At 42.1% G+C, this 14,395-nt stretch overlaps 1 protein-coding gene across 2 annotated transcripts in view; it reads right to left on the reverse strand.

Moving 5' to 3' along the window:
- ABCA13 (ATP binding cassette subfamily A member 13) overlaps positions 1-14,395 on the reverse strand; it is a 427,963-nt gene that overhangs the window by 385,046 nt on the left and 28,522 nt on the right. For both annotated transcript variants that reach the window (XM_074379707.1, XM_074379706.1), the window contains 3 exons: positions 9,634-9,757; positions 5,473-5,624; positions 3,385-3,413 (listed from right to left, as the gene is read on the reverse strand). In XM_074379707.1, the coding sequence (XP_074235808.1) occupies positions 3,385-3,413; positions 5,473-5,624; positions 9,634-9,757 (305 nt within the window). The remainder of the gene's footprint in view (positions 1-3,384; positions 3,414-5,472; positions 5,625-9,633; positions 9,758-14,395) is intronic.

Genomic DNA, 14,395 nt, shown 5'->3' on the forward strand with positions numbered 1-14,395 from the left:
GAAAAGAAAGAAGGAAGGAAAGAAAATAAATCCGTATCTCCCGTCTTGGTTTAGGTTCCCTGAATCAAAGGCTTGTATATAGGTGGCATGTTCAGGAGATGATCCCAGAAAAGAGCTGAGGAGGTGGAAAGCATGAGACAGGAAAGAGGGAAAAGTCAATGCAGCCATCAAGGGCCTGGGCAGACCGTGCTGCCTTAAATCCTCAAAGTTTCTCAGGAACAAAGGTGCTGCCCAGAAGTGACCCATTGCTGGGGGAAGGTGGACCAACCCTCCCCAGTTGCCCAGGACTGAGATGTTTTCTGGAACAAGGGACTCTCTCAGGCCCAGGCAATGTGAGTCTGGTGATCACCTCAGCTGTGGGTTGCGCTGGGGGTGTTAGCTCCCCTGCCCTCTCAAGCTGAACTGACTTCAGGCAAGAACAGAAAGCAAAATGCTCTCAGCATGTGCTTGATGTGGGGCCCTGTGACCAGGAGTCTGAACTATCGGGGAACTGTCCATCTTAGCTGGGGAGAAATTAGGGAGCCAATGGGGTGGAAACCAGACACCAAAGGCCTCTGCAGTGCCTGGCAGCTTCCACCCTATGCCTCACCACTTCACAGTCTACCGTCTTGAGTCATATACACTCTGTCTCCACTTACTCGCCCCCACTCTCTTCTAAACCCACTCCGGTCAGGTTTTACCCTCATCATTCCATCAAAGCCTTTCTTGACAACATCACCGATGGCCTCCATGTTGCTACTCCCAGTGGCACTTCATCTTCTTACATGATCAGGCAGCCACACTTGAGACAACGGATCATCCCATCTCCTAGAAAATAACCTTCCTGGGCTTCCACGACACCCCACAACCTCACTTTTCTCCTCCTTGCCTGACACTATTTTAAATGCAAGTGCTCGGTGCCCAGCCCTCTTTCTCTGCTCTGTCTACACATTCTCCCTTCATGACCTTGAAGTGTTATTTGTGCCAAGACCATTTATCTCAGCTCCAAACTGGAACCCCCCACAACCTCCTTGGCAGCGCTACTTGGGTATCTCACTAAAATGCCCCAAATCAATGTCTGATTTCCCTTTTTACCCTCTCCTCACCTCCGCTCCAAAAATCCTGTTTCAGTCTTTCCCCACCTGAGTAAACGGCCACTCCATATTTCCAATGACTGAGGTCAAACTGCATAGAGTCATGCTTGATTCTTCTTTTTCTCTGATAACCTATCTCATATTCATCAGTACAGCCTACTGGTTTTACCTCCAAAATATATCAAAACCACCGTCACATCTCAATACCTCCCTCACTAACTGTGCAGCTGTTCTAAAAGACCTCCACTTGCTGCATAGAAGGATGAGCCAATTCCCTACCTGGACTCCCACTTTTGCTCTGGCTACCATCGGTCTCTGCTCAACACAACATCCAAAGAAATCCTCCAAAAACATAAATCAAGTCCCATCATTCCTCTGCTCAGATTATTCAGATAGCCATTTCACTCTCAGTGAAAACCAAACAGTATAACATCTTTATAAGAATTACATCCAGCCGGGCGCGGTGGTGCCTGTAATCCCAGCACTTTGGGAGGCCGAGGCAGGTGGATCACGAGGTCAAGAGATCGAGACCATCCTGGTCAACAGGGTGAAACCCCGTCTCTACTAAAAATGCAAAAAATTAGCTGGGCATGGTGGTGCATGCCTGTAGTCCCAGCTACTCAGGAGGCTGAGGCAGGAGAATTGCCTGAACCCAGGAGGCGGAGGTTGCGGTGAGCCGAGATTGCGCAATTGCACTCCGGCCTGGGTAACAAAAGCGAAACTCCGTCTCAAAAAAAAATAATAATAATAATTACATCCAAAGAAATCCTCCAAAAACATAAATCAAGTCCCATCATTCCTCTGCTCAGATTATTCAGATAGCCACTTCACTCTCAGTGAAAACCAAAGAGTATAACATCTTTATAAGAATTGTTTAATAAAAAAGGGACCTAGAATTCTTTTGTTGTAACAAATGGAAATGCTTTCCTGCAGCCACTTTGCTTCAACTCTTCGTACCAAAATGTTTTCACATCACAAATATATGATGGATATGATGCTGTCCTCTGCTTTTTACACTTGATCCAATAACATACTCATTTTCCACATAACATACTTACTATTAAGTGACTGTACTAAGAAGGCAATCAATATCAATTTAACTTACTTTGGGAAATTCAAATTATCCATCATTATCAATGAATATTTTATACAGCTTTTTATTTCTATTATATTAGATGTAAGATTAATTTTCAGAACAATTACGAGACAAAAATACCAAGTTGCTTTTCTAAAAATTATTATATCCATTTTTTATTGTCACAAACCATATGAGATTATATCAGAAATTTATAACATCACAAACATCAGGTGTTATTTCTTTTTAAATGCTAATTTAATCATTAAAATGATGCTTTATTCTATTTTTATTTCATTATTTGTAAGACTTTGAGTGCGTGTATCCTACATTTTCCTTTTGACCTGGTGCATCAGAAAGCTCCACATTGAGTGTTCAATACTCCTTGCTAGTGTAATTATTTAATGGATACACTGACATTCCTGCTATTCATTAGCTGGCCCCTGTTCTCATGGTTTTATGGCATGTGTTTTTTTGAGCTGTCTAAATCTTTCCTAGAATTAAACAGATACAGACACATGTGCTTCTGTTACTGCAATGTTACTACAAATGCCTGTACAGTCAGTCAGTGTCTGGTGCTGCAATATGAGCAACAAAGAATTATTAATACTATCAAGGTTGCACCGTAACTTGAGGTTTCTCAACCAGACTACTGAGACAGATAATTCTACTGGGTCAGATAACTCTTTGTTGTAGAAGCTGTCTTGTGCTTTTTAAGATTCTTAGCGACATCTCTGGCCTCAGCACACTAGAGATTAATATTACCCTCCCCACCTGTCCACAGTTGTGATAACCAATAATGTGTCCAGACAGACAAATATACGATGGAGGGCAAAATCATCCCCTGTTGGTAACTAGTGCTTTATCTGAGGACTTCGTGTCTCGAGGGAGTCACTGTTTACATGCCAAGTACAAATCTCAGACCTTCCCTGGGATCAGATAAACTCTGTACCCATCTTACAAAGCAACTCTGTGGATCGTCCACCACCTGCTGGCCTTGGGTTTCCCCCTGCTTTTCACAGACCAGAGCCTTGCTTCAGAAAATTCAAATTTATCTTTCAGTCCATCTCTACAAAGATCTTGGCTCTCTCAAATCCAGCTTCTACACAATTGCTATACAACTCAAGTCATTAGAAATAACTGTTTGAAAATGTAAATTAAAGTTAAAAACAGTGTTGTGAACTTAACTATTCTGTCTTTGAAGACTAATTTCCAAACTATTCTTAAGATACTTACTGTAAAAAAACTGGAACCATAAGAAGAATCTATGATAAAAAAGATTTAAGAGATATTAGTTCAATCATCAATGAAAAAGCACATGCTAAATACCTACTTTAATTCTAAAGTCAAATGGAGTACCCAAGAGCCCTGGCCCGAAAGCCAAATACACCAAAATTGAAGAATAAATCTGTCTTCATAAGATTTTTCTGAATAAAGCTATCATCGTAGATTTCCAAATGCAAGTATGTATATTTATGGAAAAAATGTAACTGGTAAACCGAATTTTAACAATTGGCCAAAGGTACTGTATTATTTTATTAGTATCTAATTTCACCAGGCATTGCAAAAATTCAGGCTAGGATAGAGGGAATAAATGAAAGTTTTTTTAAAAAAAGAAAATATTATATTGTTTACTAAGAAGAGCATGGAAAAAAAGAAAATAAATGAAGGAAAAATTTGAAGAGAAAAAAGTTAAAATATAATTTTTCAGATTATTTTTAATTACATATATCATATAAAATGGTTCAAATAATAGAAAACTAGAAATACAGTGGGGACTTCATCTCAAAAAAATTTAATTCTTTCAATAGCATGTTTAAAACCTCATTTGAGGCCAGGCGCGGTGGCTCACGCCTGTAATCCCAGCACTTTGGGAGGCCGAGGCGGGTGGATCACGAGGTCAAGAGATCGAGACCATCCTGGTCAATATGGTGAAACCCTGTCTCTACTAAAAATACAAAAAATCAGCTGGGCATGGTGGCGCCTGCCTGTAATCCCAGCTACTCAGGAGGCTGAGGCAGGAGAATTGCTTGAACCCACGAGGTGGAGGTTGCGGTGAGCCGAGATTGCGCCATTGCACTCCAGCCTGGGTAACAAGAGCGAAACTTCGTCTCAAAAAAATAAATAAATAAAAAATAAAACCTCATTTGAAAATCAAATTTCATAAAAGTAGAATGACCCCATAACAGAGTGTAACATAAGACCGCCATCGTTTGGTGTTTGAAACCATTCTGGTCTATTGTTGATACATTTTGGGATCATTGTGAAATTAGCCTTCAGGGAGGCCATGGCCAGTCCTGTCCCATTCTGGACAAAGGTGCTATTCTGTCTCTTAAAAATAACACATAATGCCATCTGCTCTGGGAATTTCATTCTTCATTTTTCTGCCAAACTCTTTATTTCATGTTCTTGTATACACTCCATGAAGAAAGAAAAAAATACATAGAAGAAAATTTGGAGCTGTGTACTTAGGATTACCAGATTTAGCAAATTTTAAACAGCATATCCAGTTAAATTTCTATTTCACGTTAAAAAATAAATTATTTTTACCAAAGTATGTAACATTTGGGACATACATATATTAACAAACTTTTGTTATTTAAATTTCAAATTTAATGACTGCCCCTCATTTATCAACAAATATTACACTAGGCAATGACTCAGATGTGAAGAGAGGCAACTGGCTGCCTATTTCTGAGGTGCAAACTTCTCCATTTGTAAGCCAAACTCTCTAAGATCTATGTCCATCCTAACTTTCCCTACTGTTGATTTATAAATAAGACAAAGCCATTTATAATGTGGATACTCTTTATAATGAACAGAAATTACCTTTGTTAGGAAATAATCTACCCCAATAATCCAAAAGGTTTGTAACACGAAAAAGACCAATCCAAATCTACAAGAAGGAGGAAATGAATTGGGAGTGTGTGCGCGCGTGTGTGTTTGGGGAAGGTGGGAACATATTTTAAAAACGGAATAAGGAAAAACAAGAAAGGAAGACAACAGCCAAAGAACATGATGGAGTAGGCAGAGTGGTGAGAATGTAACTGTGGAGACAAAGTCAGGATGGGCTGCAGCCCTCTAAAGGTTGAACAGTGTGTGCACTGCACAAGGTACCTTCCGGGGGGTCAGGGAGGGAGAATCCTTCTTCACCCTCCACAACCATCTGCAAGTGCTGGCTTCATCCATCAAACAATTACAATGAGAATTTAGCACAGGAAGGATTTAAGTATTTTTTAAACATTCTGGGCTCTCACATCCTCCGCAGCTCTCCCTAAGCTGTGTCCAGGTAGGCAGTGTCACAGTTATGAAAGATTTACTTGCCTGGAGTATTGGTTTGTTCTACCCAACGTCTTTGTAAGTTTTTTGCCTTGTCCATAATTCCATAAATTTCCTCAGCCAGGTCTTGTATCTCTTTTATAAAGGCCAGGTTGTTGACTTTCTTGGGGTTAGCTGAAGTTTGGAACCTAGACGAACTTTAAACACAATAAATACTGCAAGTGAAACTCTTTAACAAGAATAAGTTTCCTTGGCATTTTTAAGATTCTTGATACCAAATTATTTTCAATTAAGCTTGTGCCAATTTGCACTCCCACCATCTACCCCTGAGAGCCCATTTTACCTGACACTCATCCAAAAGAGAAATCATTATTTTAAAAATCTTCACAAGTTTAAAATTAGAAAATTGTTTTCATTCTCTGTATTATCTGAAAGCTCAGCCATTTTGTGTTTATAAGCCCCCCCCCTTTTTTTTTTCATTTATTTAACACATATTATATACAGCATGCCCTGTGCATAGTGCTGGGAAAAAATACATCAGTGAACCGAACAGACGTGATCTCTGCATGAGGAGGAGACAGAGATAATTATAGGGAATGTTTTAGTTTTTAATTCCATGCCTTTATCTCACAAATTAGAGAACACAGTGAAAATGAATTAAGTTATCAACATATAAATCTACCATGAAAGAATAACAAGAGATATCCAAGTCCTGGCTGGCCTCACTACAGGCTGATTAAAGTGGTTTGGGACTTCAAATAAATTTGAGTGGTAGTCAGGCCACAAGAACTACAGTCCTTGGGTAAGCTCTGGTGCTGTGCTGGTCTTAAAGGTAGAGGACTTGCAGTAACAATGCAATACCGACTGTAGTGGCCATTAGCGTGCCTACATCAACATTCCTCCAACTCCAGGCAGTGCAGCTTGGGGGAAAGACTCCTTCTACCCGAGGAATGGAGAAGAAATATTACAGAAGACTTTTTCTTGCAAGCTGGATGTATACCAGGCAGATTTCTGAAGCCCCGAATTTCAGGCCTTTGTCCCCCAATGGCATTTCTAGACCCGTCTAGACCAGATGGGAATCTGCTGCCCTGATGGGATGAACCCAGTCCCAACAGGATTGCCCACATCCTGAGTAAGATGACCTAGAACCTTGAATAAACATCAGCAGCAGCCAGGAAGTAATGACCATGGGCCTTGGGTAAGCCCCACTACTGTACTGGTCAGGAAGAACATAAGCTTCAGGTGACCCATCATGGTGCCAGCTGTGGTGGCCATGGGAGTGCCTGCATCACCCCTTCCCCAATTCCAGGCAGCCAAGTGTGGAAAGATACTCATTTTGATTAGGGGAAACAGAAGAAAGAAAGAGACTTCAACTGGTAACCTAGAGAACGCTCTCTTAACTTCCCTAAGTCCAACAAGGCTGATTATCTAGGAGTCTCCAAGAGTTGCAGCATTCCTGGGCTTAGGAATGAAACAGCGTGCTGAAACAGCTATAGTGACCACAAGCTGAGGCCATGACATTTATTCCCCTTTGAATTCTTGGAAAGCCCTCTCAAGAAGGATGGGTACAAACAGGCTCAGCCTGCAAAGACTGGAATAAATGCCTAACTCTTCAATACTCGGGCATTAAAGAACATCCACAAGCATCAAGAACATCTAGAAAGACATGACTTCACCAAAGAAACTAAATAAGTCATCAGTGACCAATCCTAGAGTGACAGAGATAGGTAACCTCTCAGACACGGAAATGTAATATAAATATAATAATATAAATTGGGTACACCCAACTCTGGACCATCCATGTATAACAAGCAAATATTAACAGAGCTACAGAGAGAGAAAGATTTCAATATAATAACAGCTGGAGACTTTGACACCCCATTTTCTGCATTGCACAGATCATTTAAACAGAAAATCAACAAAGAATCATTAGATTTTTTTCTACACTATAAACCAAAGGAATCTAATAAACATTTACAGAACATTCCATCCAATAGCTGCAGAATCTGCATTCTTCTTTTTAGAACATGGAACACTCTCAAGGATACATCCTACATTAGGCCACAAAATAAGCCTAAAAAATTCAAGATAATTAAAATTATATTAAGTATATTTTCTTACCACAATGGCATAAAACTAGGTATCAATAACAAGATCAACTTTGTAAGTTATAAAAACATAAATATTGAATAATATGCTCCTGAATGACCACTGTGTCAATGAAGAAATTAAAAAGGATATTTCAAAATTGCTTAAAAAAATCAAAGTAAGGCCGGGCGCGGTGGCTCAAGCCTGTAATCCCAGCACTTTGGGAGGCCGAGGCGGGTGGATCACGAGGTCAAGAGATCGAGACCATCCTGGTCAACATGGTGAAACCCCATCTCTACTAAAAATACAAAAAATTAGCTGGGCATGGTGGCGCGTGCCTGTAATCCCAGCTACTCAGGAGGCTGAGGCAGGAGAATTGCCTGAACCCAGGAGGCGGAGGTTGCGGTGAGCCGAGATCGCGCCATTGCACTCCAGCCTGGGTAACAAGAGCGAAACTCCATCTTAAAAAAAAAAAAAAAAAAAAAAAAAGTAGAAAAACAACATACCAAAACCTGTGGAACACGGCAAAACTAATATTAAGAGGCAAGTTGATAGCAATAAATGCCTACATCACAAAAGTTTAAAAAAAAACAACTTCAAATAAATAACCTAACTATGTGATATGGTTTGGCCATGTCCCTACCCAAAATCTCATCTTAAATTGTAATCAAAATTGTAACCCCCATGTGTTGGGGGAGGGACCTTATGATTAAGGAGGTCATTGGATCATGGGGGCAGTTCCCTCATACTATTCTCATGATAGTGAGTGAGTTCTCATGAGATCTGATGGTTTTATAAGTGGCTATGAGAAATAAATGTTTTGTTTTGCTTTGTTTTGAGATGGGAGTTTTGCTCTTGTTACCCAGGCTGGAATGCAATGGTGCAATCTCAGCTCACTGCAACCTCTGCCTCCTGGATTAAAGCAATTCTCCTGCCTCAGCCTCCCAAGTAGCTGGGACTACAGGCATGCACCACCATGCCCAGCTAATTTTTGTATTTTTAGTAGAGACGGGGTTTCACCATGTTGACTAGGATGGTCTCAATCTCTTGACCTCGTGATCCACCCTCCTCAGCCTCCCAAAGTGCTGGCATTATAGGCGTGAGCCACCACACCTGGCCAATATTTGTTTTTTATAAGCCACAACATTTATGGTATTTCATTGTAGCAGCCCAAATGAACTGAAACAACACCATTTATAAATATTGTACCCAATACACCAAAAATTATCTGGAAGCTTTTAATTTTCCTCTTGTAACTTACAGGTGAAAGATAAATATCATATATGTTAACATTTACTTTACATTTAAACATCTGAGATTGTTAAATATTAGGATATACACATTAAATAAAACTCCGATCATTCATACCTGATATAATCAAACTCTCATAATCAACTAGTCACTTCCTTCCCTTCCTAACTTCACCTGGGAGAAGTTTCCAGGACATTGAGGATCCCCCAAGTGAAACCTTCTCACTTTGTCTCTTCCCACATGAGATATATTCTTATCCTTCTCTTCTTGAGTTTTAAGGCCAACTGATACCATAGACAACCACAGGAACAGCTCAACATTCAGAGACTCAGAGAAGGCAACTTACCCATCCTGTAGTCCATTTAGGTGTTTATGACAAATAAAGAGTTACTACCCAGTTTCTATTTGCTCTCCCCTGGGGACAGGCTTCTGGTCAACTAATGGCACAGTAGAAAAAAACCCAGCAGGTAGCTCAAAAAATACTTGTTCTGGGGGCATGTGGCACTAAAATGAAATGTTGGCTAGACAAGTCTAAATGAAAAGTTGACTAGACAAGTAATTTTGAAGTCAGAGTTTTAACCTACGGGAAACAAATTATCCCATGCAAATGGCATTTGCTAATCAGTTATTACTCTGTGATTCCTGCAAGTGATAGCAGAAAGAGCTCCTGCTGGAAACTAACCATCAGTTGGAGCCAGAATTATGTGATGCTGAGTTTAATAAAACTGATTTTCTTTTAACTTTAATTTCTGTAATTTTCATGATCTCTGACCTCTCCCAAATTATTGAGGCTTTACAAAAAGCAGATGCCTGTTCTATGTATCAGCTTTCTGAGATTTATGAAAAAGATCTTTGTGTTTCTCTTACCGAAAATGATGCTCCATCGATCCTTCATAGCTGAAGTTCCTGCACCTTGATCCAGTGTTACAAAGAAGGCTTTGAACAAAGGGGATAATGCCACGGCTGGGCAGATCTCGGGGCTGCAAATAACCTAGGTAAAGATACAAGGAAGAAATGAGTTCATAAATCTGCTACCACAAATGGAATCCCTGTTGAGTTAGAATTGTAATATATAACATTAGATTATTATATTATTAACCTTGATATTAATTTAAAGGAGCTCTAAGGACTCACACCAAAAAAATGTAAAAAATAAAATGAAAAACATATATATATAACATCTTTCTCCCAGAGTCAGTACTCATGCTTCAAGGCAAAATGGCTCTGAGCAGCCATAGCTGCAGGATTCGGGAGCCCATTTACAGAGTGAATACCCCTGATCCACAGCTAAGCTTCTAGACATGGCTCTCTGTAAACAAGCTGTGGGCAGGAAGAAGAAGAAGGATGCTTCTTCTCATATCATACAAAAATTTAGGAGTTTTTGCTTTTGACAAAAAATTTAAGCTTAATGCAAACTGAATTCTTAATGTTTAAACATAGTTGTTAAATATCGTGTAACGCAAAAAAAGTTTTTCTACACTGAATAGGACTTTTCAAGACAAACGTCATTACAATAAGCCACCTCTGTAAATAACATGCTGTTTACACATCCCCAACCATATCCTCCCTTCACACCACCAGGAGGGTGGGAGTAGTGGGGATGCTGATGGCTGCAGCAACTTGAAAGTTACGATTACCAGCCAGGCACGGTGGCTCATGCCTGTAATCCCAATACTTTGGGAGGCCAAGGTAGGCTGATCACCTGAGATCAGGAGTTCAAGACCAATCTGGCCAACATGGTGAAATCCCATCTCTACTAAAAAAAAAAAACACAAAAATTAGCTGGGCACAGTGGTGGGCACCTGTAATCTCAGCTACTCAGGAGGCTGAGGCAGCAGAATCACCTGAACCCAGGAGGCAAAGGTTGCAGTGAGCCGAGATGGTGCCATTGCATTCCAGCCTGACTGATGAGCAAAACTCAGTCTCAAAAAAACAAATAGGAAAGAAGGAAGGTAGGTAGGAAGGAAGGAAGGAAATCACGATTACCATTGTAATCTAATACAATACAGCTCATGAAACCCTACTTGACAGCCTTACTCCTCACCTCTACGTTGGTCAGGGAGATGATCCAGGACTTAGAGACCCACTATGCCCAGCATTCAGCACAGTGCTTCTCAAGTAGAAGACATTCACTAAATGTTTGATGAATGAAAAACACATGAATAGGCTTTTAGCTAAGGGGACAAACAGGGTTATTAGCAGACACCATGGCTAAGTGCTCTAGCATAATAGACCATAAAAGGATTTGGAGTTATATTCCAGCTAGCTATAAAAGATGTATTGGGGCCGGGCGCGGTGGCTCAAGCCTGTAATCCCAGCACTTTGGGAGGCCGAGGCGGGTGGATCACGAGGTCGAGAGATCGAGACCATCCTGGTCAACATGGTGAAACCCCGTCTCTACTAAAAATACAAAAAACTAGCTGGGCGTGGTGGCGCGTGCCTGTAATCCCAGCTACTTAGGAGGCTGAGGCAGGAGAATTGCCTGAGCCCAGGAGGCGGAGGTTGCAGTGAGCCGAGACCGCACCATTGCACTCCAGCCTGGGTAACAAGAGCGAAACTCCGTCTCAAAAAAAAAAAAAAAAAAAAGATGTATTTCCCTAGCATAATCTCTGTGTCGTGTTTTCCTCAGGAACACATCAGGAATGGAAGTCACCACCGTGAGGTGTTCAATGGATGAAACCTTGAGGATGCTAGTTTGGGATAGAGTGTGTCTCCAAGACTAAAGGTTTGGCTTGGTATCATTGGGCCACCTTGTAATACAAGTAACCAGGTGTGAACATCTTGGACATCTCATAGAATGCAATTAAAAATATGTTTTACAGTGAGGATGCTGAGAATCACAGGTATGTCTATCCCCAAATCACACACAAACCCAAGAATGACTCTAGGTCAAATGTTCATTCCACCGCACATCATCCCCTCCCCAGGGAGCAGGCCTGGAACAGAGATGCCTGTCCAGTGCCCTGGGATTGCCAGAGCCCATCTGAAACCTGGAGCACCTTCCCAGGTCTCTTCGGGATCCCCGACCACTTCTTGTTTTTCTCTTTTTCTGGTCCCTGAAAGCGGGAACACAAAGGCAGCGCTGCCCTGACAGCAGTTTTCACATTCTTGTGTAGCTGCAGGAAGCTGCAGTGCCCTGGGCTTGTGCGTGTCCACCTGCATGTGCAACCTGCCCAGACCATAAGTGATCGCAAGCCTAACTTCACCAGCACAAACAGCATTGTACCGGGACAGACAGATAAATAAAGCTTCTCAAGCTTCCCCATTTAATCTCTCAAGGTACTTAACAGGAAATTTTACTTTCCTAGGCAAATAATCTTAACTTTGGAATATTATTTCTTCTTAGTGAAAATACCCATATATGCAATCTCGGGCTTCATTCTAAAATTGTAAGATCCACATAACCTTTTCTAAGGTCCTTCTCAGTCACAGCACAAGAAAGGGGGCAGCTCTTCTTGTAACAAGAAAGGCACAGAACAGCTTCCACATGATGGCTACTTCAGGGGTCAGCAACAGTGCCCAGACAGTGACAGAAGTGCATTTCTTTGGCATGACTTCCGTGTCCCATCTCTCCAGGAACACATCAGGAGTAATGGTGGCCCATAGAAGGTGATCAAGGTCAGAGATTGAGGACTTCAGCCCTGGACACACTTTGTCTCCAAGATTAAAGACCTGGCATGTTAACATTAGACTATCCCAAAACAATGGGAAACATGAGGGAGGGGGATGGGATTTTTTGGTCATCTCCATGCCAGGCCCCAAGCTGAGTGCATGCTGCTGACCAGCTTTCTCACCTAGTCCTCACAGCAGCCCTGGGAACCAGGAGGAATTCGCTGTCTTTATAGAGAAGAGACTCACAAAGGTTGCAGGCCATGCCCATTTGCACAGAGCTGATGAGGGGCTTGATGGAGCTTCAACATACAGTCCTTGATCAATTTTGACTCCTGAGCCCCTTTAAGATTCGGACAAAGTCTTCTCTTCTGTAAGAAAGCTTATGTACGTACCTCTAGGAAATATTTCCAGTGTTTCTTTGGGCTACATCTTAGTTGGACTACACTCCTGATACAAAGCAAGAGTTTGACAAACGTTTAAGGGATGGATGAAAACTCTGAGGATAAGGAACATCGTAAGCTGCTCTTTCCACAGGGCAGGACTGAGCTAGTATCACACTGGATGACAGACTTAGTGCTCTCTATAATTTACAACTAAATCATTCACAATTTTGCATTAGCCACTATATTCCGAGGCTTCTTATCAGTGCTGGATACCACGCTATCCTCTAGTTGCACACAACCTATTTTGCCCTGTATCGCCTGTTTCTCCTGCACAGTATACCTGGTTTTCCATCACTTTCTTTCCCTTTTCTCACTCCCCTTGCTCTTCAGACTGCTGCAGCCCGGCTCTCCTCATCCCCTCCCTCCACTGAACCGCCATGGAGAACTTGTCAGCCCTTACCTACCCGTGCAGCAACAGCACCTGTCGCTCTGCCATGTCTCCTTCTTTCAGTGCTTCTCAGACAGACTCCAGACCTCTCTGATTCCCTTCCCGCACTCTGGTTGCTGCTTACTGTCTCCTCGGCTTGCCCCTCCAATGTGTTTTTCTTGAGGCCTATGTTCTGGAAGTTTCTCCTGCTTAGGTGTCCTCATCTATGTCATTCCAAATTCATAATCTGACTGATCAGGCAGCTCACCCCAATAATCTCAAGGGTCCCTCACACTCAGGATGGTCATGCTGAGCACAGCTCCCCAAATCCTTGACATGTCTTGTGCCCCTTCAGCTCATTGGGAGTGCACTCTCCACTCCGATGTTCTAGTCAGAGACCTCCCTGTTCTCATGCATCCAGCTGGTTGTTTCTTTACATCTTACTGCCTCATGTCTGTTGAATCTGCCCTCTTCCTTCTGCTTAGGGCACAGCCATCTCTTGCCTGGTTACTCAAGAGCTCCACAAGTTGATCTTGCCTTCTCTAGAGTTGCTCTCCACCCACCCCAAATTCAACCTTTTCCAGTAACCAGAATGTGACCCCTTAAATGCTCATTTTATTATGACCTTATCTGAAACAATGGCTCCTCCATGCTCTTTGAGAGTTCAGCATTCTTAACATCATACAAAGCCTTGCCGGGCGCGGTGGCTCAAGCCTGTAATCCCAGCACTTTGGGAGGCCGAGGCGGGTGGATCACGAGGTTGAGAGATCGAGACCATCCTGGTCAACATGGTGAAACCCTGTCTCTACTAAAAATACAAAAAAAAAAAACTAGCTGGGCATGGTGGCACATGCTTGTAATCCCAGCTACTTAGGAGGCTGAGGCAGGAGAATTGCCTGAGCCCAGGAGGCGGAGGTTGCAGTGAGCCAAGATCGCGCCATTGCACTCCAGCCTGGGTAACAAGAGCGAAACTCTGCCTCAAAAAAAAAAAAGCCTTTTATTTATTTGACCCTGCTTACTCCTCCAGCACATCTCTGCCTTTTGGCTCTACTTTAGGCTTTTGTCCATGCTGTCTGCCCTGCCTCGACAATTTCTCCCCTACATTCCCTTGTTCTGACAAAGCTGCCCATTGCCTCAGAAGGCTTTCCTCAGAATGGACTGGCTACCCCTCCTGTGTGTTCACATGGCTCCCTGTATAAAACCCCAT

Source organism: Saimiri boliviensis, chromosome 10 (assembly GCF_048565385.1).
Source record: "Saimiri boliviensis isolate mSaiBol1 chromosome 10, mSaiBol1.pri, whole genome shotgun sequence".
Lineage (NCBI taxonomy): Eukaryota > Metazoa > Chordata > Mammalia > Primates > Cebidae > Saimiri > Saimiri boliviensis.